General features: G+C 40.6%; 2 protein-coding genes across 3 annotated transcripts; both read right to left on the bottom strand.

The window, feature by feature from the left end:
* Window positions 1–283: 283 nt before the first annotated feature.
* On the bottom strand, window positions 284–3,319 carry LOC117547363. Of its 2 annotated transcripts, XM_034218095.1 has the most exons (10): window positions 3,206–3,319; window positions 2,983–3,080; window positions 2,171–2,314; window positions 2,013–2,090; window positions 1,829–1,928; window positions 1,670–1,738; window positions 1,198–1,290; window positions 763–859; window positions 489–651; window positions 284–404 (listed from the first exon to the last, which is right to left on the bottom strand). In XM_034218095.1, exons 2-10 carry the CDS (start codon window positions 3,004–3,006, stop codon window positions 357–359), a joined length of 816 nt encoding a protein of 271 aa, XP_034073986.1. In that variant the 5' UTR covers window positions 3,007–3,080; window positions 3,206–3,319; the 3' UTR covers window positions 284–356. The 2 variants fall into 2 exon arrangements, with proteins under 2 accessions (XP_034073986.1, XP_034074069.1); XM_034218178.1 differs by lacking the exon at window positions 1,198–1,290 and having other exon boundaries at window positions 2,983–3,252.
* Window positions 3,320–3,572: 253 nt separating this feature from the next.
* Window positions 3,573–20,517, bottom strand: nagk (N-acetylglucosamine kinase). Its single transcript, XM_034217963.1, has 10 exons — window positions 20,446–20,517; window positions 19,019–19,103; window positions 18,664–18,762; window positions 18,442–18,583; window positions 17,863–17,973; window positions 17,671–17,783; window positions 4,821–4,908; window positions 4,624–4,721; window positions 4,181–4,259; window positions 3,573–4,066 (listed from the first exon to the last, which is right to left on the bottom strand). Exons 1-10 carry the CDS (start codon window positions 20,472–20,474, stop codon window positions 3,864–3,866), a joined length of 1,047 nt encoding a protein of 348 aa, XP_034073854.1. The 5' UTR covers window positions 20,475–20,517; the 3' UTR covers window positions 3,573–3,863.
* Window positions 20,518–22,977: the final 2,460 nt, after the last annotated feature.

The following is a 22,977-nucleotide window of genomic DNA, read 5'->3' as shown; positions in this document are numbered from 1 at the left end:
TAAAGGGATCTGAGTACTTCTTAACTGCTGTTGCACATTTAAACCTCAGGATGTCAAGAAGCCCATTTGACTGTCTCCTTTAAGAGTCTTCCTGCCAGCAGATGCTTTACTGCTGTTTTATGACTCATCCTCAGCTTGTGTATCCTCCTGAGGCGAGAATCATTGACCTCTGTTAGGAAGGATTTTTCCCATGTGGTAACCCTTTCAGGCTAAAAAGTGCAAGTGATTGGAAGAAATAGCATCCCTTTTTTTAAACTGTTTGACACAAGACACAAACAATGTATTTTGGTTGATCTGCAGTGTATTGAAGCAAGAGATGAGATTCAGAGGGAAGAATAAAGTGTCTTTTGAGGAGGTCAATGACGATGGTGACCGTAACTCTGCTGCATCTTAGGCTGGGCCCACTAGGAGTAGGCACACAAGGTGATTAGCGAAATATATACAAGGTGTTTGATGATCATCACACACACAGACACACAGTCTCTTACCGCAGCAGAGTACCTCGATTGGTACTCTGTCATCGGCTGCGTCCTGCTGGGCTCTGCGCATTGGAAGGTCGGCTGTATGTGGGCCGGAGTGAGAGTGCTGCTACGAGGGGGGCAGGTTTGCATCTTGAAGTAAGAATTAGAGCACTCAGGGTCCCATGCATAGCTGAGAGGGAGGGGAAAGGAGAAATGTCAGAATATTGCACATAGGGTACAAGAGAGGCTTGTGGGAAGAAACTTTAATAATTTGTAAACATTTGTAAAAAAGTGAGGTTACCAACTGATCGAAGTAGGCTGAAGGAAGGAGCTGTTAGTCAGTCCAGAAGCCGGTTCCCAGCCCCTCCAATAGGCGTTGCCATCACAATTTCCCGCATCTAATGAGAGTTGGGAATTTCAGTTAATTCACTTAAAAACGATTTGGGACTCAGACATACTGAATGTAATCATTTAACATTCTGGAAAATATACTTATTTGCTTTCTGGCTGAGAGTCACAGGAAAGGATATGTACTTCAGAGTGATAACTAAATAAATACCTACTCACCATCAGTATGTTAGCAATGCAATTGAGATGATGCTGATGTTAGCATTCAGCTCCAAGTACACTACAGCTGCTTGTTCTTTACACTGCCAACCATCTTTTTGTGATGTTGTTATCTTTTACATAAATGCAGTAGAGAATAGCTGTCTGTGTGAGGTTTTTTTCTTTCTACCTTGGAGGTGGAGCAGGTTATTCAACCCGCCTTCACTGCAGACAGATCTGAGGAGGTCTTCACAGCAGGACGGAGACGACAACACAATCACACCTAAAGGTGCCAAAATATAGAGTCGGGATAATGGAAATGGTGTGTGGTTCTTTACTCAAGTCATGGGCAGATTGTGAGACAGTGGGCCCATTCACCGTCCTACATAAGAGCAAGACACAGATACTTCAAAGTCTTGCTTAGCCTCTTTTAGTGTCATTTTGCAATTGTTTTTGTCCTTTTGTAGTTCTTTTATTTGTCTGCGGTGGGTTTACGCATGAGCCTGTACCCAGAAGACCTGTTTAATAATATCTCCAGGACTCTAGCCTATAGTTTAATGTATCTTGAAATAATATAAGGCTGAAATGGCAGAATAAACCCTAAAAAAATGACAAGATGAATCAATCAAAGCTCCCTAAAAGTAAAAAAGGAGATGTGTTACCTTCCTCGTAGAGAACATCAAGCTTCTGCTGTGGCTCATCTCTTGCTTCCTGCGGCTCCAACACATTTGCTGTCAAAAGAAAATGACCGGGCAGCTCAGAGATGTGTGTACAGTATTTGTGAGTGTGTGTATGGGTGTGTTTAAGAGAGAACTCCTTACCTTTTGGATCAAAAACACAATGCAGTCGACTTTCCGCCTCCTCGCCGAGTAAAAATCCAAAAGCATGCAAGGAAGCAGGGAAGAGAGAACAAGAGGGAGGCTGAGAGAAAGGAAACAGGAAGTGTGAGGGTCGTCCTGGTAACAGAAGATGAGATGTGTGCATGTGTGTGTTGTTGTGGCTCACCTGTAAACCTGAGCCGTAGGCGCTGTTAGACATCTTGTAAAAGTTATGGTGGAATATAGGCCAGGTTTCACGTTCGGTCTGTGAATACACAATCACATGATGTCAGTGAGTCTGTCTGAAATTGAATAAATCTTTCTTTTTCTGTGTGTCTATCCAACCTGAGGTGGGCTGATGAATGAAGGAGCAGCCTGAGCTTCAGTCCTCGACTTCGGCTGGTTGACCTGCGGCTGACGCTCATTGACGGGCGGAAAGTCTCTGTTGTAAGTAGTGACATATCTCTCCCAGGGCATCATCCCCACTGTCTGGAAGGGGAACACATGCATTGTGACGGGGGGTCATATTAAGTACTGTGGGATAGCACAAAGACAGGTTTAACACGGTATCAGTTACACTGGTTTAATTATGTAGAGCCTTTCTCATTAGATCCTTTATTTAAGTGAATTCTGCAATACAACTACTTAAGCTGCTAGTTTGATAACAAATAAATGACTCAATAAATGATAGAGAAGTAACAGAATAAATAAAAGCTTCAACTAAATGTGGGGGTAAATTTAGAAACAAATAATTGTGCAAAATAACAGAATTGTACATACACAGATTTAGAAGCTTTAGTCTTCCATGTATAACAATTTACAAAGTATTATTAGCTAAATATACTTGAAGTAGCGGGATTAAAATAACAGTTTATTTCTGCTGCCCTCAAGTGGCCAAATGTCAGTTAGCCTTAAAGCAGGTTTAAAAATAACCTGTTAGTTAAAAACTGCTAATAATGAAGTTGGAGGCAATATTTATCAACTGTATCATCATCTGTGTATATTGGTAAGATTAGCTGTAGCAGCAGGAGTCTACTTTTAACCTCATTTCAATTCAAAACAAACTAAGATAAACACAATAAGAAGGCATTGTATTGCATAATTTAACTCAAAAGATGAGAAAAGTGTTTAAATGGCTTGAATCTCAGAATATTTACCTTAAACTGGTTATAGGGAAGCATCTGCAGGTCCTTAGATTTCTCTGTGGTAGAGTAATCTCAGCGCACCACCAACAGCCGTGAAGCTGAACTGAACTCTGTGAGAGAGAGACAGCCAGTGGAATGTTACTGCTGCTGTTTTCAATTGAATTGTATATATTCAAATGACTGTGGCAACACAACAAATACTGCTACTTTGACTGTTGCTAGCCACATACTGTACCTCCAAGTCTATCCGCAGTCCCTTTTGGATGTGATGATAATCCTTGTAAAGTCACAATTACGCATGGCAGATCCAATTCAATGGTTTGGTTAATAGAATAAAACTAGATTAATAAATAATTTAATATTTTTGGAAAACATAATGAACACCAGATTTCCCCATGTCCAAAAATGTAGATCCCACTTAAAAATATTATAAAGAATATATGACCTTTTAGATGCATTAAGTATTATCTCAGTAAAAGTATTACAAATAGAAAGTAAATATATAAACTGTATTCAGGATTTGTTTATAAACACTATCAGGTATTTCAGATCACAGTTTAGGACTTCAATTGCTTTAGTGGATAAGAGATTATTTGCAAATCTGAATTCGTTTTTTTATTATAATTTTCAAATGTAAACAACTGTTGTAAAGATGCAAAGATTTACACTTTCAATAAAACAAAAAGGAATATCAATGAAATGGTCCAAATAGGTACTATGCAGCAGTAAAAGCAAAGATTTTGAATAATTTCATCAAACTTCTTTGTATCTTGTAGTAAAAGATCAAAGGCAATATCATTATTACAGAATCATTATTATCATCATCACTTTAGCATGATGCTAATAATGCAATCTCCCTTTATCTGAACTATGATTGGTTAAGAGCTCCAGGATCATTGGCTGCTGTTGAAAGTGTGTTGGTAGAAGACTTTGACGTTAGCTTTGTAGTCCAAAGTTAAAGCTGCGCCGATACCCTGAGCCCCCAGACTTGCTCCGCCGAGGGCCGAGGACTGCTGCAGGGACAGGAGGCTGTAGCCATGGAAACGGCCCTTGAACTTGTCAGATGATGCCACTTTATCCAAGACCTCGGTGAACCCTTAGAGAGAGAAATACAGAAACAGAGGGGTAACTGAAAATGGCTGGGATTCTTTGCAGATGATGCAAATGATGTTTAATGAAGGACCTAATTGTCTTGATGTGTGACACTGACCTAGCTTCAGAAGCTCCCAGCTCTTCCACACTGAGCCCACACACAGGATAGGCAGGCCTAGGTCACCATTCAATAGAGGCTTCGATCACAGAGGGACAAAGAAATCACAAGAAATTCAAATGTGAATAGGAGTATGTGTGGTTGACATGTTTGTGTGTGTGGGATAATAATGCTGGTGAAAGTTTTATTCTGAGTGAAAGATGAGTCACGCTGACTCACAAATCTAACACAGCTCTCAAACCATGAACTTCATGTATAAATGACGCTTCACACTTCTGAGACAATTTACCTGGAAAAGGAAACTTAAACTACTGTAAAACCAATACAAACACCAAAAAACATTTAAATAAAACACTGTGAAAAACGAACTGAACTAGAACATTTAAAAAGTCAAAACTAAATTGAAACTAGGTGAAACTACTGTAACTTTGGTTATTTGTTACCTCTTTTGCTGCAGGTAGGACTGCTTCTACATGTTTTGCCAGGACTCTCCCAGCCTGAGTGAACACATGCTGACAGAGAGCATCCCCTGCTTTTGCTCCTGAAACACATGCGCCCAAAAACGTTTCAGTTCACCTTCCAATCAAATCTTAAATGTTTGCTCTTAAAAGAACCAAACAGGAAGTGATGCACAGCCTACCTTCAGCGAGCTTCTTGCAAAAACCTGCAAAATGGGACTTCTGGAAGTTTGTGTAGAGGTGCGGCAGCATGCCCATCAGATCTGACACCTGCATCAGGAAAGTACATTTATTTTTTAATGCAAGTAAACCTTCTAAACTAGGACACAGACTCCTTTGTCAATGCCAGTAGACAAATATGAGAGGTAAAACATACTGTTTCTATTACCCTGAGCTGGTATTATTGTACATTAGGGGTGTAACGGTACACGTACCGAAATTATTCGGTATCGTCCCTTCGGTTCGGTACAGGTGTGTACCGAACGAATATAACGTTAAACGTAAAAAATTGAGAACGTGAACAACTTTTTGGAAGTAATCTCAGGTGCTGCGTCGCAGCATTCAGAGTAATTTGCTCACATTGGGTTCAACGCGTCATAGAGCGAGCAGGTCATTTCATTGGATGAGAGGCATACTATGAGAGCTGGTCAGAGGGATGCGTTCAAATGTAGTCAGTAATTTGGAGAGGGGTCTGCCTGCAGACCTCCCACTCTCAGGACAGTTCCGGTGCAGACCTCCACTCTCAGGACACCTCCACTCTCAGGACAGGAAGTGCATGCTAAGAATTCACAAAATAAAATCACCACTATCAGTACAGTGCCACTTTCCAAACAGGAAATGCACGCAAATACAAAATAAAATCGGATCGTGACACTTATATGTATATATCTATAGATATATACGGACACCTTGTATTGTTGTTACTATCAGTACAGCCGCAGCGCCACTTTCCGAACAGGAAATGCACGCAAATACAAAATAAAATCGTACTGACACTTATTATCTATAGGCTATAGATATATATTTATATATATAAATATGACATCTTGTATTTTAGTTACACCCGCTAGACAACAGTGGAAGGTTCGAGAAACAACCGTGTTTGCCGGGTGCACCGTGGCGGAGGTGGGGAGGTTCCAGCTGGGAACCTCCACCCCGCTGCGGGACCCGTGGGACCCCTGGACGGTGCGTCTTGGTCACGCTTCATATCGGCCGGCCCGGGAAGGAAGAGACACGCAGAGTGGGGGAAGTCCCCCACCCCAACGCAGCACACCCTCCCGGCCATCAGAGTCGAACCCGCAGTTCGGAAGAACCGACCGCCAGAGCACCGGCACTAGGCCGGGCCGGCGCGGAGGCCCTCCGACAGTGGGTCGCGTTGCCATTCGATCAGTGAGAGGAGAGGAGAAAAATGCAACAAAAATGGTCAAAATCCGTTAATATATGGATGAGTGGTGGGGGGCTGGACACAGGCCGTGGGGGGACATCCGAGACCGGGCAATGTCCCGGTAGAAACCGGGTGAAATAGCCAAAAAAATTAAAAAAAATAAAACCGGGGAAAAGTGAAAAAAAGTGTCCGAAAATAGGCACTCGTGAGGCGGGCAGAGTCCCCTGTCAACTCCCGTTACATTCCTCCATGGTGTCATTTGAGCGAAAAACTTTTACGAGAACCAGGCTGGGGGGGTCAAAAGGGCTTGACCAAGGCCGACCCAAAGTGCACAGTGGGCGGACTCATCACCTCCGTGACAGCGGCGCCGGATTCATTTCAGAAGTGGGGGGGGCAAAAAGTGCGTGTGTATGTGACATAGCCTACTTGCCAACCCTCACGATTTTCGCGGGAGACTCCCGTTTTCCTCCCGGGGTCATATTTATCCCGCATTTCTCCCGATTTCTGACTAAATCTGATTTGTTTCATTCTAACATAACGCACCAAATGTTACTGTTTCCACTCGAACTTCAATACAGCTACACCATTGTTTGGTTTTCATGGTAACGTACTTTAGTAGCTCGAGCAAATGAAAGTCTGAGAGGGTCTTCAGGAGGAAGATAGTCAGAGAAAACAGAACAAGAATGGACAACTCAACCCTCTGCTCACTCCTTTCCTGTACATTAAACTATACAGACCAGCCCACATATGACAGCGCAGTCGCTCATTCCATCTCTTCTTTTTTCCTGCTACGCTCTTGTTTGACAAGCTGAATGTTGACTGGTGTTTGACTGAAGTAAGCTCTGTGAAAAGTTCCAGTTATTAACTCGGTATTTACAAAGCTGTCATCTCCACATTTGGAGAAAGTTACAAGCCGTTTGACAGCATCACATCTGCATATTTCACAGAAGGCTCGTTTAGTGGTTTTGCAAATAATTAACCACTCTCTGTTTTTGTACCATTCTGCATTGAAGTACCTTTCTCTTTGCCCAAATAAGCTTTTATTGGCCCGTCACAATGTCCCGACAACAAACCTCCATGCAGTCGGAACCAGCCTGTTTCGGTTCAACGATGGCGGCGGCGGCGGTTTTGACAGCCTCTGCGGCCGCAGAGCTGCTGCTGGGGTTCATCTGGCTGCGCTGGTTCTATGGTTGAAGGACCAGGCTCCGGAGTTGTGGATGTCAGGCATGTGACATTCAAGTTGTTGAATTTCAGCTTAGTTTGACTGTATTTTGTTTTCTTATGCGCCGGTTCTTCTGACATGTTTGCAGGGGCGGATCTAGACAAATATTCATGGGGTGGCAAGAGGGTGGCAGGAGATTTTGAGGGGTGGCATCCCCTGACAGAAGTATATGCTGATTTAAATCGCAATCATATCAATCAATTAGGGGTGTAACGGTACCCGTACTGAAATTATTCGGTACGGGCCCTTCGGTTCGGTACACGTGTGTACCGAACGAATATAGCGTTAAACGTAAAAAATTGAGAACATGAACAACTTTCTGGAAGTAATCTCAGGTATATATCATAGAGCGACCAAGTCATTTCATTGGACGAGAGGCATACTATGAGAGCTGGTCACAGGGATGCGTTCAAATGTAGTCAGTAATTTGAGGAACTGTCGAAATGGCGAACGCAGATAAAGTTGAGCTCGAAAATCCTCCAGCATCATTGAAGGCTCCGGTTTTGGAACATTTTGGTTTCGCAGTTACGTACAAGGATGACGGACAAAGACAGGTGGACCGAACCAAAGCTGTTTGTCTGTATTGTTCAACTAACATTGGTTACGCGGCTGGCAATACATCACACTCATTTGAAAAGGCATCACCCGAATGTGAATATCACCGGTACCAAAAGAAAAAAGACTGAAGTGCAAACCCAACTCCCACTAGCATTTAAGCCTCCACCACTCGCAGAGAGTTCAGACCGAGCCAAAGCTATTACAAACGCCAAGTATCCTTATGTTGCCATGTCAGCAAAGCGCTACCTGGCTGTATCTGCTGCCACTGTCCCTAGAGAGGGTGTTCTCCACAGCAGGAGCCATTGTTAGTGCCAGCAGATCTGCCCTTTCGGCAAGCAATGTGGACAAGTTCATCTTTCTTTAGAACAACATGAAAATACAATGACAAGCAAGTCCTAATGTCAAGCTGGCAGCTTAGGAACTAGTAAAGTTCAAATACAGATTATTTCAGTTCATCGAAATGCTGCACCTTAATGTTTATTTTACTATATTTTGTATTTATTTGAATACATTAGTCACAGTTTAATAATAATTTAAAAAAAATATTTAATGTTTTGTGATAATTTTTTCTGCTGTACCGAAAACGTAACGAACCGAACCGTGACCTAAAAACCGAGGTAGGCCTAGTACCGAACCGAAATGTTTTGTGAACCGTTACACCCCTACAATCAATGTTAACTTGGAAAGCCACAATATTAATATTTTAACTCAATCACATAGGTGATATTATTGTGGCACATCAGTAAAGCCTTACATACGGCAGACGTAATTTAATGAATTTTAACTGAACAATAACTGAATGAGTTTGTCTCACTCTTAGACCAGCAGGGGTACCAAATCTATGCAGACTGCTGCAATAAGTACATTAATTAACTGTCTCATCGATGTTTGTCTGAATGAATATGATACTATTAACAATCATATTATTCCTATCAGCTGTCAATCACTGTTAATAAATAATAATAGATTTAATTTGTTAGCGTTTTTACAGGTGCTCAAAGACGCTTTACAGATATAGTGAAGAACTGTTATGATTCACATATTCATTTATTATTGAATAAACTATATTTTTTGGAGGAGTTAATGATGAATTTTCATCAAGATGCTTGCTCGCTCTCCTTCAAATTTGAAAACAAGTAATTATATCATTATTGATATACAGTTACAACCTTGACTTTACATCAGAAAGAACAAACATTAAAGAAGTGACTAACTGCATCAGTTAGGATTAAAAAACCTGTATTCAGCTAAAACATCGCTGCAGTTATTATCCAGTGGAAGGTCCTTACCTACTGGCCTAGTTAAATGAAAGTGGTTACTTTCTGTTGGCTGGGCTGTGTAGTTTTACACACCGTCTTATTTTACTTTCTCAGGACTTAAACTGTTTTTTGGGGGCAGACCCCCTCAAAGAAAAAAATATATACACGCATACAAGGTCATCATCTTAACAGTTTGTTATTCTCATCGAGTCATCCGTGAGCAGAGCATCAAGTTGGCATGTCTATTACAGCTGAATGCGGCGATTACTATTTTGTTCAGCAAAACGCCTCACAAACGTATTAAGATCAACAGCTGTAGTGTGTTTTGATTCAATGCTGAGTACAGCCAAACTTGACATTCTCTTCTCTGTCATTGTAGACCGCAACTACCTCATTCCTTCAGTGCTTGGGTCCGAAAGGCTTCTCGTTTTGCGCCGTCCCCCCGTTCAAGTGAATTCGCCACCAATCATATTTCCACTCTCGCGCCAGGACCGGGGGAGGGGTTACATGACGTGCATCTTGTGCTGCATTCACTTGCACTCGGACATTAGGGAGTTTCTCTCATAAATGTCCGATGAGCCACAACTTTTCTTTCAAAACAAAGCTGCCAACTGGGGTGGCAGCTGGGGTGGCAAGGCTATTGTTTAGGGTGGCAGTTGCCACCCCATGCCACCCCGGTAGATCCGCCCCTGCATGTTTGCAAGTTTATCTATCTAGGTTAACGGCTGACACACACTGAACAACGTAACACATAACGTAAACAACGTAACAAATAAACACATCTAAGCTTTGTTATTGGTTGTAATGTAGGCCTACATGGATACATTTGAATGGTGTGACAATGTCCTATTTGATTTGATTAAAATGTACATATTCTTCCTGTTATGTCTGCCTGCTGTATTTTAACTAATGCAAAGTGACCTGCTCCATCGAAATCAGTCGCATTGATCCGAAGACACATTTTGAGTTGTATACACTGTTGGAAAGAGGAGATTCCTAGCTTTCTAATGATATCAGGATTGTTTTTGTACTATATTAAGCAAAATATGTCACATTATATAGGCTAATGACTGTCACCGAGTCATCATTTTGAGAAAAAGGCCTTAAAGTTTCCTCTTCTCTGGATCGATCTGATTGATTATTAGCGGAGCAAATGATCAAAGTAGTACGGAGGGAAGATATTTTCGTTTGGATTACTGGTCTGGGGGGAGCTCGCGAGTGTGTGCGTGTATACCACGTGTGTGTGTTTGTGTATTTTTGCGTTTGTTTCCCGGGGAAAACCTTCAGGAGAAACACCGGCTGTTGTTATGCTTACTGTGACGTCAAATTACTCCGTTCTCCGCTTGTAATTATGCCGTTAAAAGCTTCAAAGCTGTATTTATCATCTGAATTTGCCGAAACAAGTTTAATATTCTGAAAGCCAAGACTTTGTTTATTTGAAATCAGATGAAAACAAACTGTAACGGACCCTGCGGTGTTATCTATGATTACTATGCCTTACATTCATAATGTCAGCGGAGGGAGGGAAAGCGGCGCTGTAGAAGAGCAGAGTGGCGAGTGAGAGGCGAGCTGTGTTCTTTCCTTTACAAGCTTCAAAAATGCCTGTAGCTAATGAGATTGAATATAACAATCAACAATAACAAAATATACACAGCTAGATCAGATGGCGTTCTTTTTAGATGCGATTTTAGAGTAGAGGGGAATTATTGAAACGGGATGTGTACAGGGTTCCGCGGCATCCGCTGCTGCGAAAATGTGGGGCAGGGCCGTAAAGTGGGGGGGCCAATGGCCCCCTCGCTTCCGGCGCCCTTGCTCCGTGATGAGTCTCCATTGTGATTTGAAAACTTCCATCAAACGAGTCCTTCGGTGGGCGGGGAAAAAAACGCGTCAGAATCGTCACTTCCTGTACTGACAGTGGAGGTGTCCTGAGAGTGGAGGTCTGCACCGGAACTGTCCTGAGAGTGGAGGTCTGCAGGCAGGCTCCCATGGTAATTTGAGGAACTGTCGAAAATTAATGGCGAACGCAGATAAAGTTGAGCTCGAAAATCCTCCAGCATCATTGAAGTCTCCGGTTTGGGAACATTTTGGTTTTGCAGTTACGTACAAGGATGATGGACAAAGACAGGTGGACCGAACCAAAGCTGTTTGTCGGCATTGTTACTCAAATTGGTTACGCGGCTGGCAATACATCAAACTTGCACACTCTTGAAAAGGCATCACCCGAACGTGAATATCACCGGTACCAAAAGAAAAAAGACTGAAGTGCAAACCCAACTCCCACTAGCATTTAAGCCTCCACCACTCGCAAAAAGTTCAGACCGAGCCAAAGCTATTACAAACGCCAAATATCCTTATGTTGCCATCATAGACTGTATATATAAAGGTTGCCATGTTAGCAAAGCGCACTGCGGTCAAGCCAGCCGTCTTTCACTTCTGCGTGGTCAAACCAGCCACCCCTGTATTTCGAGTGCGCGATTAGTTACAGGTTTACGGTAATGCAATAAAAACAACCCTGGCTGGGAAGTTTCTAGTGCCCGGCCATACACTTCTCCCATTTCGTATGTGCAGTATTATATATTCGACCACTTTAAAGCTACAGAAAATCCCACCGAGGAACACTTCCGGTGAGGATTTCAAAGTAAAGGATGGCATGTGGTTCATTTATATTATTTGCGATTGAGGAACAGGGTAATTGATGAGAATAATGTTAGGACTTATTGCTTCATAAACTTGTTGCACAAATACTATGAACTACTTTTACTGTGTACTTTTTGAGAATGGCAAAATTCCCTCCAGAGAACAAGAATGAGCATTTTTGTCAACTTTAATGTGGGATAAAAAACATTTCTTCCATAAGTAGTTTCTGAAACTGCCATGTTTGTACTTAGTACTTCTAGTACTACTTGCAAAAATAATATGAACTACTTTTACTGTGTACTTTTGAGTAATTTGAGTTTCAAAGTCCTCTCCAGAGAACAAGAATGAGCATTTTTGTCAACTTTAATGTGGGATAAAAAACATTTTTTCCATAAGTAGTTTCTGAAACTGCCATGTTTGTACTTAGTACTTCTAGTACTACTTGCAAAAATAATATGAACTACTTTTACTGTGTACTTTTGAGTAATTTGAGTTTCAAAGTCCTCTCCAGAGAACAAGAATGAACATTTTTGTCAACTTTATTGTGGGATAAAAAACATTTCTTCCATAAGTAGTTTCTGAAACTGCCATGTTTGTACTTAGTACTTCTAGTACTACTTGCAAAAATAATATGAACTACTTTTACTGTGTACTTTTGAGTAATTTGAGTTTCAAAGTCCTCTCCAGAGAACAAGAAAGAACATTTTTGTCAACTTTATTGTGGGATAAAAAACATTTCTTCCATAAGTAGTTTCTGAAACTGCCATGTTTGTACTTAGTACTTCTAGTACTACTTGCAAAAATAATATGAACTACTTTTACTGTGTACTTTTGAGTAATTTGAGTTTCAAAGTCCTCTCCAGAGAACAAGAATGAACATTTTTGTCAACTTTAATGTGGGATAAAAAACATTTCTTCCATAAGTAGTTTCTGAAACTGCCATGTTTGTACTTAGTACTTCTAGTACTACTTGCAAAAATAATATGAACTACTTTTACTGTCTACTTTTTCAGTAATCCAATGGCAAATTCACTCCTAGAGAATGTATTATTTCCACCACCATGTTTGACTGCTCAACCCTGTCTCCTAAAAAGTACGTTCCCACAGAACTAAACTGCATTCTCAATTACGTTTAGCTAGAAACGTATTTTCTACCACGTTACGTTCGTTATGAATATCTTCAGCTTTCTGTCCCCAGAGTCAGAACTAAACATGGTAAAGCAGCGTTCAGTTATTATGCACCAAATATCTGGAACAAACTCCCAGAAACCTGCAGGTCCGCTGCAACTCTGACTACTTTTACATCAAGGCTGAAGACTTTTCTTTTTGTCGCTGCTTTTAATTGAACTATTCATATCTTAGACTGCACTGTAACTTTTATCCATGTATTTTTTCTTTTAATGTTTATTGTATTAGCTTTTCTTTTAAATGACTGATTTTAAATGCCATTTTCTTAATGTCTTTCATTTTTGTAAAGCACTTTGAATTGCCTTGTGTTGAAAAGTGCAATATAAATAAACTTGCCTTGCCTTGCCTATGAACGTATCTCAAATACATTTATTTTCTACATATCTTCTAGCAACATATTTTCTCCCACGTTACGTTCGTTATGAACGTATCTCAAATACGTTTATTTTCTACATATCTTTGCCATTTATTGTCTTGCTTATAATAATGATAATAGTCATTTATAAATATCATTTTAGAGCACACATTTGAAATCAGTAGGCAAGGCTGTAATTTCGCCAGCTGTCATGAGCGAGGCAGAAAATAATAGTTTCAACATGCCAAAAAGCTGCCGTGTCGTTTATTGCACCTCAAAGATTAAAACAAATCCAGAGTTACAGGTTTCTGTACCACCTCTAAGAAGAAAGGACAGTAACAGAAGATCTCTGTGACGCCAGATGTGGTGTTGTTAATGCGATATGATATCCGAAAAAAAATGCAGTTTAGGATGGTCGAAGACACTACACTACCCATAATCCCCAGCTACCGTTTGGGACTACAGTCCCGTTGACAAACCCCGTGATTAATCTTCAAGCTCTGGGATTGGATGTTGGAGTGGCAGTGCGCCAAGGTTACGCAGAGCATCAAGCTCTTTGAAATGGAACGAAACCACGGCAGACTATTCAAAACTGGACTTGAACACCCCCCGAGAACTACACATGCTGGCTATTGTGTTTCACAACATGTTCTCTATGGCACGTCTCTACCGGAAATTGTAGTTTTAAAAGATGTTTTCATTTTCCCCAAAATTAGAAGTTGACAGTATTAAACTGTGTACAGCCCTGGAGGTTTAGGCGATAGGAAACACATTGGTGTGTACACATTTAAAACATGTAATTACTAAATGGGTGAAAATCACTTGTATCTGTAAGGGAAACTTCTGTGTAGCAATGCAGTGGGAGTCACCGACTCAGGAAGGAGACACGGTAGAGCAGGAGCTTTGATGTCAAACCACTGATGATTTATTTGGAGTTACGGCCGGAGACATCACAAGTCACAGCAGTCCCGGTGAGACTGCACGGGTGGGTTGCCACGTCAATTCTGGAGCGCCTCTCTCTTGCTAGCCCATTTAACTGGTTTCACAGAGAGTAATCAACATATTTTGATAAGATAGCTTTAGACAGTTGGGCACACTGAGTTACCTGCGTCCGTCACTTATGGCCTCAAACAGGGGCGGACTGGGGGGAAAAAGTGGCCCGGGGATTAATTGACAGACAGGCCCACTTAATGCGCGGCATGTATCGGCCGGCCGGCGACGAAAGTATGTTACTTAACAAAAAACCCTATGCATTTTATGTTATTTTGGACAATTATTCATATAGTAATCACATTACCTGAGCCCTTGAGTTGCCTAGAACAAAATAGTTACGGCATATATTTAGTGATTTTAATGTTAACAGATCATTGATGCAATAACATTTTGACCCAATTTGCTTGACTTGACACATGGAATAAAACATGGGCGTAGGAAGCATCCTCAATGTGGGTGAGACAATTTAACAGGGGGTGTGGGCAGGTGGTGGACCTCACCTCCTCTAGGGGGGTCCGGGGGCAAGCCCCCCCGGGAAGATTTTTTTTTAAATGTTGAAGTTAAATGCATCAATCTGGTGCAAAATTAGGGACTAAATCTATGGCAGTCAGTAGGGGCTTGGACTGTGAGCCGTAGGGTCGCCGGTTCAAGTCCCCAACCAGACCTACATTTGGAGTGTGGACTTCTACTTGGAGAGGTCCCAGTTCACCTCCTGCCCTGCCGTGGTGCCCTTGAGCAAGGCACCGGACATCCCCCTTCCCCCCTCACTCCCATTGCTCCGCGGGCGCTGTACAATAGCTGCCCACTGCTCCTAGTACACCCATATAAAACAGAACTGTAAACAGATTAACTTTTTCTTTCAACATTTATTTGAACAGCAAGTGGAGGCAAAAGTGACTGCACCCAAAACAATACACCTGCTAGCTAACTAGCCTAAACTCAGTAACAGAATGTGGGCAACACGTTCTTCTCCACAGCCGCGCGACCTCTGAGTCAGACGTCACTTCCCCCTTTTCTATCCTACGGGTTACAGCCGTACAGCCACTCCCCCTGAACCCTGTTGTAACAACATAATAAACTTTTTGGGGATGCAGCTTGGGATGTGAGGACATGGCTTAGAAAGGGCGTGTCGCCTTCTGTTCTGCCAGTGTTGGCAGGACATTAATTAAAATGTCGAATTCGGACTTCATTTTAAGGACATTTCGGCCAGGGGTGTAGAGCTATATTTGTTTAAGCACCGGATTGGCAAAACAGGAGAGTGTGTGCACCAGTCTGCCTTGATCTATGTATTCATGTCTGTGACTCTCACAGTATCTCATTCTTGTTCTCCGGAGAGGACTTTGAAACTCAAATTACTCAAAAGTACACAGTAAAAGTAGTTCATATTATTTTTGCAAGTAGTACAAAGTACAAACATGGCAGTTTCAGAAACTACTTATGGAAGAAATGTTTTGTATCCCACAATAAAGTTGACAAAAATATTCATTCTTGTTCTCTGGAGAGGACTTTGAAACTCAAATTACTCAAAAGTACACAGTAAAAGTAGTTCATATTATTTTTGCAAGTAGTACTAGAAGTACTAAGTACAAACATGGTAGTTTCAGAAACTACTTATGGAAAAAATGTTTTTTATCCCACATTAAAGTTGACAAAAATGTTCATTCTTGTTCTCTGGAGAGGACTTTGAAACTCAAATTACTCAAAAGTACACAGTAAAAGTAGTTCATATTATTTTTGCAAGTAGTACTAGAAGTACTAAGTACAAACATGGCAGTTTCAGAAACTACTTATGGAAAAAATGTTTTTATCCCACATTAAAGTTGACAAAAATGCTCATTCTTGTTCTCTGGAGAGGACTTTGAAACTCAAATTACTCAAAAGTACACAGTAAAAGTAGTTCATATTATTTTTGCAAGTAGTACTAGAAGTACTAAGTACAAACATGGTAGTTTCAGAAACTACTTATGGAAAAAATGTTTTTTATCCCACATTAAAGTTGACAAAAATGTTCATTCTTGTTCTCTGGAGAGGACTTTGAAACTCAAATTACTCAAAAGTACACAGTAAAAGTAGTTCATATTATTTTTGCAAGTAGTACTAGAAGTACTAAGTACAAACATGGCAGTTTCAGAAACTACTTATGGAAAAAATGTTTTTTATCCCACATTAAAGTTGACAAAAATGCTCATTCTTGTTCTCTGGAGAGGACTTTGAAACTCAAATTACTCAAAAGTACACAGTAAAAGTAGTTCATATTATTTTTGCAAGTAGTACTAGAAGTACTAAGTACAAACATGGCAGTTTCAGAAACTACTTATGGAAGAAATGTTTTTTATCCCACATTAAAGTTGACAAAAATGCTCATTCTTGTTCTCCGGAGAGGACTTTGAAACTCAAATTACTCAAACGTACACAGTAAAAGTAGTTCATATTATTTTTGCAAGTAGTACTAGAAGTACTAAGTACAAACATGGCAGTTTCAGAAACTACTTATGGAAGAAATGTTTTTTATCCCACATTAAAGTTGACAAAAATGCTCATTCTTGTTCTCTGGAGGGAATTTTGCCATTCTCAAAAAGTACACAGTAAAAGTAGTTCATAGTATTTGTGCAACAAGTTTATGAAGCAATAAGTCCTAACATTATTCTCATAAATTACCCTGTTCCTCAATCGCAAATAATATAATTGAACCACATGCCAGCCTTTACTTTGAAATCCTCACCGGAAGTGTTCCTGCACATACGAAACGTCCAGCTTCCCAGGGTTGTTTTATTGCATTACCGTAAACCTGTAACTAATCGCGCACTCGAAATACAGGGGCGGCTGGTTTGACCACGCAAAAGTGAAAGACGGCTGGCTTGACCGCAGTCAAAGCGCTACCTGGCTGTATCGGCTACCTCTGTCCCTAGAGAGGGTTTTCTCCACAGCAGGAGACATTGTTAGTGCCAGCAGATCTGCCCTTTCGGCAAGCAATGTGGACAAGTTCATTTTTCTTTAAAAAAACATGAAAATACAATGACAAGCAAGTCCTAATGTCAAACTGGCTGCTTAGGTGCTAGTACAGTTAAAATACAGATTATTTCAGTTCAGAAATGCTGCACCTTAATGTTCATTTTATTATATTTTGTATTTATTTGAGTGAATATTCACAGTTTAATAATAATTAAAAACCCAAAACTAATAGTTTATGTTTTGTGAGTACTAGTACAGTAAAGTTCAAATACAGATTATTTCAGTTCATCGAAATGCTGCACCTTAATGTTTATTTTATTATATTTTGTATTTATTTGAGTGAATACATTATTCACAGTTTAATAATAATACAAAAATATATATATGTTTTGTGAAAAAAAATTCTGCTGTACCGAAATGTTTGTGAACCGTTACACCCCTATTGTACATATAAACACATTTCTTGCTGTTGTGGCAATCTGACCTGGAAGTACTCGTACATGGCCTTTCCGACATGTGTGACGTCATGAGGAGGAGCCACCAGGTTGTCTTTGGCATCAAACACCGCCTTCACCGCCAAGTGAGAGATCCAGAAGGCTGAGAAACAGAGCTGTGAGTTTCTATCAATCAGTAAAGCCATACATTATTCAAATATATTACATATCTCCATGGTTACCTCCTCCTTCATCCCCCATCAAGTGACCCCAGCCTCCACAGCCGACCTGTGAGCCGTCAGGGTGAACCAGTTTACAGTTAGAGCCGGTCCCTGATATCAACACCACACCTCCTGCAGAGAAAACCGACACAGTGAGCTGATGTCATTATATGACAACAATAAGGACGACTGCATTGATCTCATTAAGCCATAAATGTGGAGAGACTTATGAAATGATATCCCTTTAATACAGCCACACCTGAGTGTAAAGTATCAAGCCATGCCCTGTTATATGACTTCTTAGGCCATACTTGAAAATTACTTTTAAAGGTTAATGAAGATGGTAATGTTGTAATTTGTGAGTGTCTATGGCATAAATATTTCCTTGGGTATTAATGAAGTTCTTGAAACTGAGTTTTTATTTTTTTGTGGTGTTAGTACTTAGTTATTTCCAAGTAACATTACAAATACCATCACTGCATATAGGCGATTTAGATTGGTTCAGTGTAAATTCAGGCTAGTCCTTAACGCCTTTCTCCAGCATTGCTTGGTTAAAGTGTTGTGTTTTGTGGGGGTTCATTGCAAAAAAACACTAGTTACCGTGATCGCTGGCAGTTGCCATGGCACCAATAGCATCTGTGGTGATGAAGTAGTGCTGGCTGAGAGCGGGGAACCGCTGCTTCATTTCAGAGATCAGTTTGTCGATGGCTGATTTCTGCTCCCCCCCACTCAGAGACATGCCCTGCACACACAAAAAACTGTTTGAAATGCCACTTATTTCTTAATGAAATACTATCCCACAACATTGTATCTTCGACTTACCAATAGGCATATTGGCGTGTTTGGATCCAGCCCTGCCTCCATCTTGGCTTTCTGGACCATGTCGTTGATGGTGTCGATACATTTGTCAACCCCAACCAACTGTATACAAAACATATGAACACAAAGAGCACAATGACTGATAGCACTATTGTTTGTAAGAAACATGTGGAATATAAAGTACAATATTTAAATCTGAGATGTAGTGTAGTAGAAATATAAAGTTGCATAAAATGGAAACTATTAAAGTACTTCGAATTTGTACTCAAGGTACTTGAATGCACTTAGTCACATTAAATCACTGCAAAAAAGGCAAGCACATAATCCAAATTCCCCCATAAATAAATGTTTTCCTCACCCAGTGGTTAGTGGATGGTCCCTCTGTCTCTGCCAGGATCTTTCCATCTGCTGACAGCAGCACCACCTTGGAGTGAGTCCCTCCACTGAGGACACACACAGAGAATAGATTGATTGATTGATTGATTGAAAAGTTTATTAACAGCTTGTATATTGGGTACAGTACAGTACAGCTCAAAACATACAATTGTTAAGGGGATGCAGACCAGAGAAAGACTTTCGTCTTGTTTACATCAGGGTCCCCCATTTCCAATTCATCATGTCATTTAAGACATATAAGACATATTTGACATACAGATGGCTTATTTACAATTTACATACAGGTGGTTTTTTACATACAGATTGCTTATTTACAATTTTCATTTTAGATTTCGTTCTAATACATCCTAACCGGACATTTAAGACATACCAAGTCTACAGATATACAGTTAGTAACAGAGTCTAAAATGCGAGTATATACATAGATGGGGGGGGGGAAGCTGTCCATTGAACGACAGGTTGAGATTTGTACCATTACCGGGGCCAGTTTTGCAATGCTCTCCACCGAAGGTGCTCTTTAAGAGAGGGTTTGAAGGTAAGTATAGTTTTACTTTCCTTTACAGTTGTGGGAAGAGCGTTCCACCTTGATGTGGCATAATTGCGAAACGTGTATTCCCCCTTTTTTGTGCTAAATCTGGGTTTCACATGATTTGTGGAGCTCCCTCTGGTGTTATGATCATGGTATTCCTTGACCTTTGGGAAGAATTTTGACATGTACATGGGTACCATAGAGGTGTAGTGGATCTTGTAGACCAGGCCCATTGCAAGTAGCTGTACTCTGTCGTCTACTCTAAGCCATCCTAGGTTGTCAAAGTGGGCAGAGGTGAGGTGGGTTCGAGATGAAAGGTCAAGCAGTAGTCTGACCAGTTTATTTTGCGATGTTTGAAGTTTTATTTTTAGCGCCTTGGAGGTGCTATGGTACCATGACGTGCAAGCATAGTCATAGTACACTTGAATGAGTGCTCCTGCCAGAGTTTTCAGGGTGTTTTTGTTTACCAGAGAGGAGATCCGGTATAGGAATCAAGGGGATAAACGAAACTGAAACACACAAGCTAAAAACTAATGTATTTGTCATTAGTCCCTTATAAACTCATAGCCGAGGCAGAAGGGACATAAAAAGCTTTACAAATATCTCATATTCGTATGTAAACGGACAGTACCCCACAGGTAACGAGAGAAAGCGGTCACGAGACAGATGCTCGCGCACAAGAAGTCAGATAACTAGTCTGTGTTCATAATTAAACTCTTTCAATATCGGCTGGTACCGCACATTTCTCAGTGGCAACCGCGAAAAAACGAGTAAAAGCCTACAATTCATATTAGCCTTAACTTATCATTAATAATATATGAAATTGTAAAGTTTAGTTTTATATTTTAACTTATTCTCACCCCTCTACTCCGCCGAACACTGATGCCATGTCTCACTTCCTGTTTTGGATCAGTCAAAGTGCACAAATATCGCGAGAGTTGCAACTGAACTTCAACTTGCAATACTGATAAATTACCAGTAGGCGGCAGCTGTGCTCTTTCTTCACAATACTAACTCCATAGTATCAATTGTATTTATACCATAAGTATAACTTCAATTCATTAAAGATAGTAAACACTATTAAGCATCAAATAAAACCACTTACAACTGATGACATATAGCCTAATGTTTTAATCATTTCATAAATTGTGGGAACACATAATTATAATTTCTATTAAATTATATATTCTTCGTGTGCTTGCTGCATGCTTTTACAATGCTGTTGTATTGCAAGTAACCATATTTCTATTTGTGTGGGTGTCTATTTTCTGGAGTTCTTTGATTGAAGTCTTGTGGTGGTTTTTTCCCCGCTGATTGCAGACGAACAGGTGAGAGTGATTTGAGTTGATTACTGCCTCAAAGAGAAATACCTGTTTTTCTCTTTCACCCAAGCCTGAGCAGATTGTTGCATCAAAAAGAGAAAGACATTATTCAAGAGCCTAGCAGTGTGCAGGCCTCCTTTGTGCTCTGGCTCCAAAATATAATTTGCTGTCTTGCACCTGAGTTTTTGCCTGGACATGCACCTGGTCCCTCAATACAGGTCTAAATGAAGTCTAAAACCCTATACTCAGTCAGTGTCAGGGATTTAGCAGCATTTGTTATGATCTGAAACAGGGACAACAGCTCTGAGTGAGCCAGCAGGAGGCATCTGCAACACATTAACTCTGGGGCCAGCTTCTCTTTGCCAACATAGACTGCTATTATCATTCCTTGGCTGCTCAACATTATTTTAATATCTCTGTAGTTGAAGTTAGTATTAATAATGGGAAATCTGATCTTTCTTTATGATGTTTGCTCGTAGGCCTACAAGGAATAATAACTCTTCTATGAGATGTATAGTCCGACTGTCCTGCTGTGATGTCCTGCAGTTAGTTCGCCAAACATAATGTTATTACATGAAGTGTACAGTGTAATCATTATTATTATTGTATAGATTGCATGTGCGTTAGAAAGTGCCTGCGTTAAAGCTGAAACCGATAGAGAAGTTACACAAGAGTGAGGAGGTGGGACTCGAGGAGCGGCTCGGTGCGCTCTGCACGCGCTGATCACTGCCCCTCAGACGGACAAGTGAAGCTCCACAGAATCACTACCGGATGTCTGCTCATTCAGATTTCAAAAATAAAAACACGTCAGAACTTTGTAAAGCCCAAAAACAATCACAACAAATTATGAAAAATGTCTCAAACTTTCCTGGATTAAACTCTTGTCTAAATAATAATGTTTAATAAACAGCACTGATACTTCCAATGGTCAGACCAGTTGTCCTGTTCCTGGTAGGCCTATGTATGTGTTAATTGCATAACGGCATTGCATCTAATTAGTTCAGTGCACACATAGGCTAGTTATTATTTAACTTTTAGCTTTTATCTCAACTACAGTTTAAGGAAATCATCCTGGTAGGTGATTTTAACTGGGACTGGCTTTCACCAGTGTCTGATGATTTTAAAATGCATTGTATGTCGCTAAATTGTACACAATTAATTCAAAGTCCTACTCGTCTTAACACCAGGTGTCTAAATAAATCATCTCTTATCGATCTTTTAATTACTAATCAACCCCATAAATATACTGCAACCGGGGTCTTTGCTAATGACCTAAGTGATCATTGTCTAGTTGGTGCTATTAGGGATACCAAAATCCCCCGTACCAAACCCTGTGTTGTTCTGAAAAGAAATGTTAAGCACTTTATAGAGCAAGCCTTTCTTCATGACTTAGTTCATTTAAAATGGGATCGTATTTTATTGATTGGTGATGTTGACCATGCTTGGAAGTATTTTTATGACAGTTTTAGTTATTTTTTAGATAAACATGCTCCGTTTCGCCGGTTCAGGGTGAAGGGCCGTGATAACCCCTGGTTCACTTCTGATCTGGCAGCCCTCTTACGCAAGAGGAATCTCCTTTGGGCTGCTGCGAGGAAGACAGGTTCTGAGGCTGACTGGCTTCTTTTTCGTCAACTGCGTAATCGCTGTACTGCTTCCATTAAAAAAGCCAAAAGCGATTTTTACTTATCCCAGACCACAGACAGTTTAAACGATCCTAGGAGATTTTGGCATACCATAAAATCCCTCTCTGCCAGCTCTCGCTCCTTAGAGCTGCCTCCTAACATTGTTGTTGACTCCACCCCTGTGTCAAATAAGACAGAGATGCTTAATTGTTTTAATAAACATTTTATTGCCTCCAGTTCCTTGTTTGACACATTATCTTTTGGTAAATCATCTCCCTCCATCACCACCAGTCATGCCTCCAGTAGCCACACTTTCTCCTTCAACCCCTTCAATGTTGGGGAGGTTTGTAAGGCTCTAAAGGGCCTAGACCCCAAAAAATCAGCAGGTCCGGACGATCTCCCCCCTTATTTCTTACGGCTAGCTGCAGATATTATAGCCAAACCACTT

The sequence above is a fragment of the Gymnodraco acuticeps genome, unplaced genomic scaffold, assembly GCF_902827175.1.
Source record: "Gymnodraco acuticeps unplaced genomic scaffold, fGymAcu1.1, whole genome shotgun sequence".
NCBI classification, from domain to species: domain Eukaryota; kingdom Metazoa; phylum Chordata; class Actinopteri; order Perciformes; family Bathydraconidae; genus Gymnodraco; species Gymnodraco acuticeps.
The sequence above is the reverse complement of the archived record's forward strand: the minus strand, read 5'-3'. Positions and strand labels throughout refer to the sequence as shown.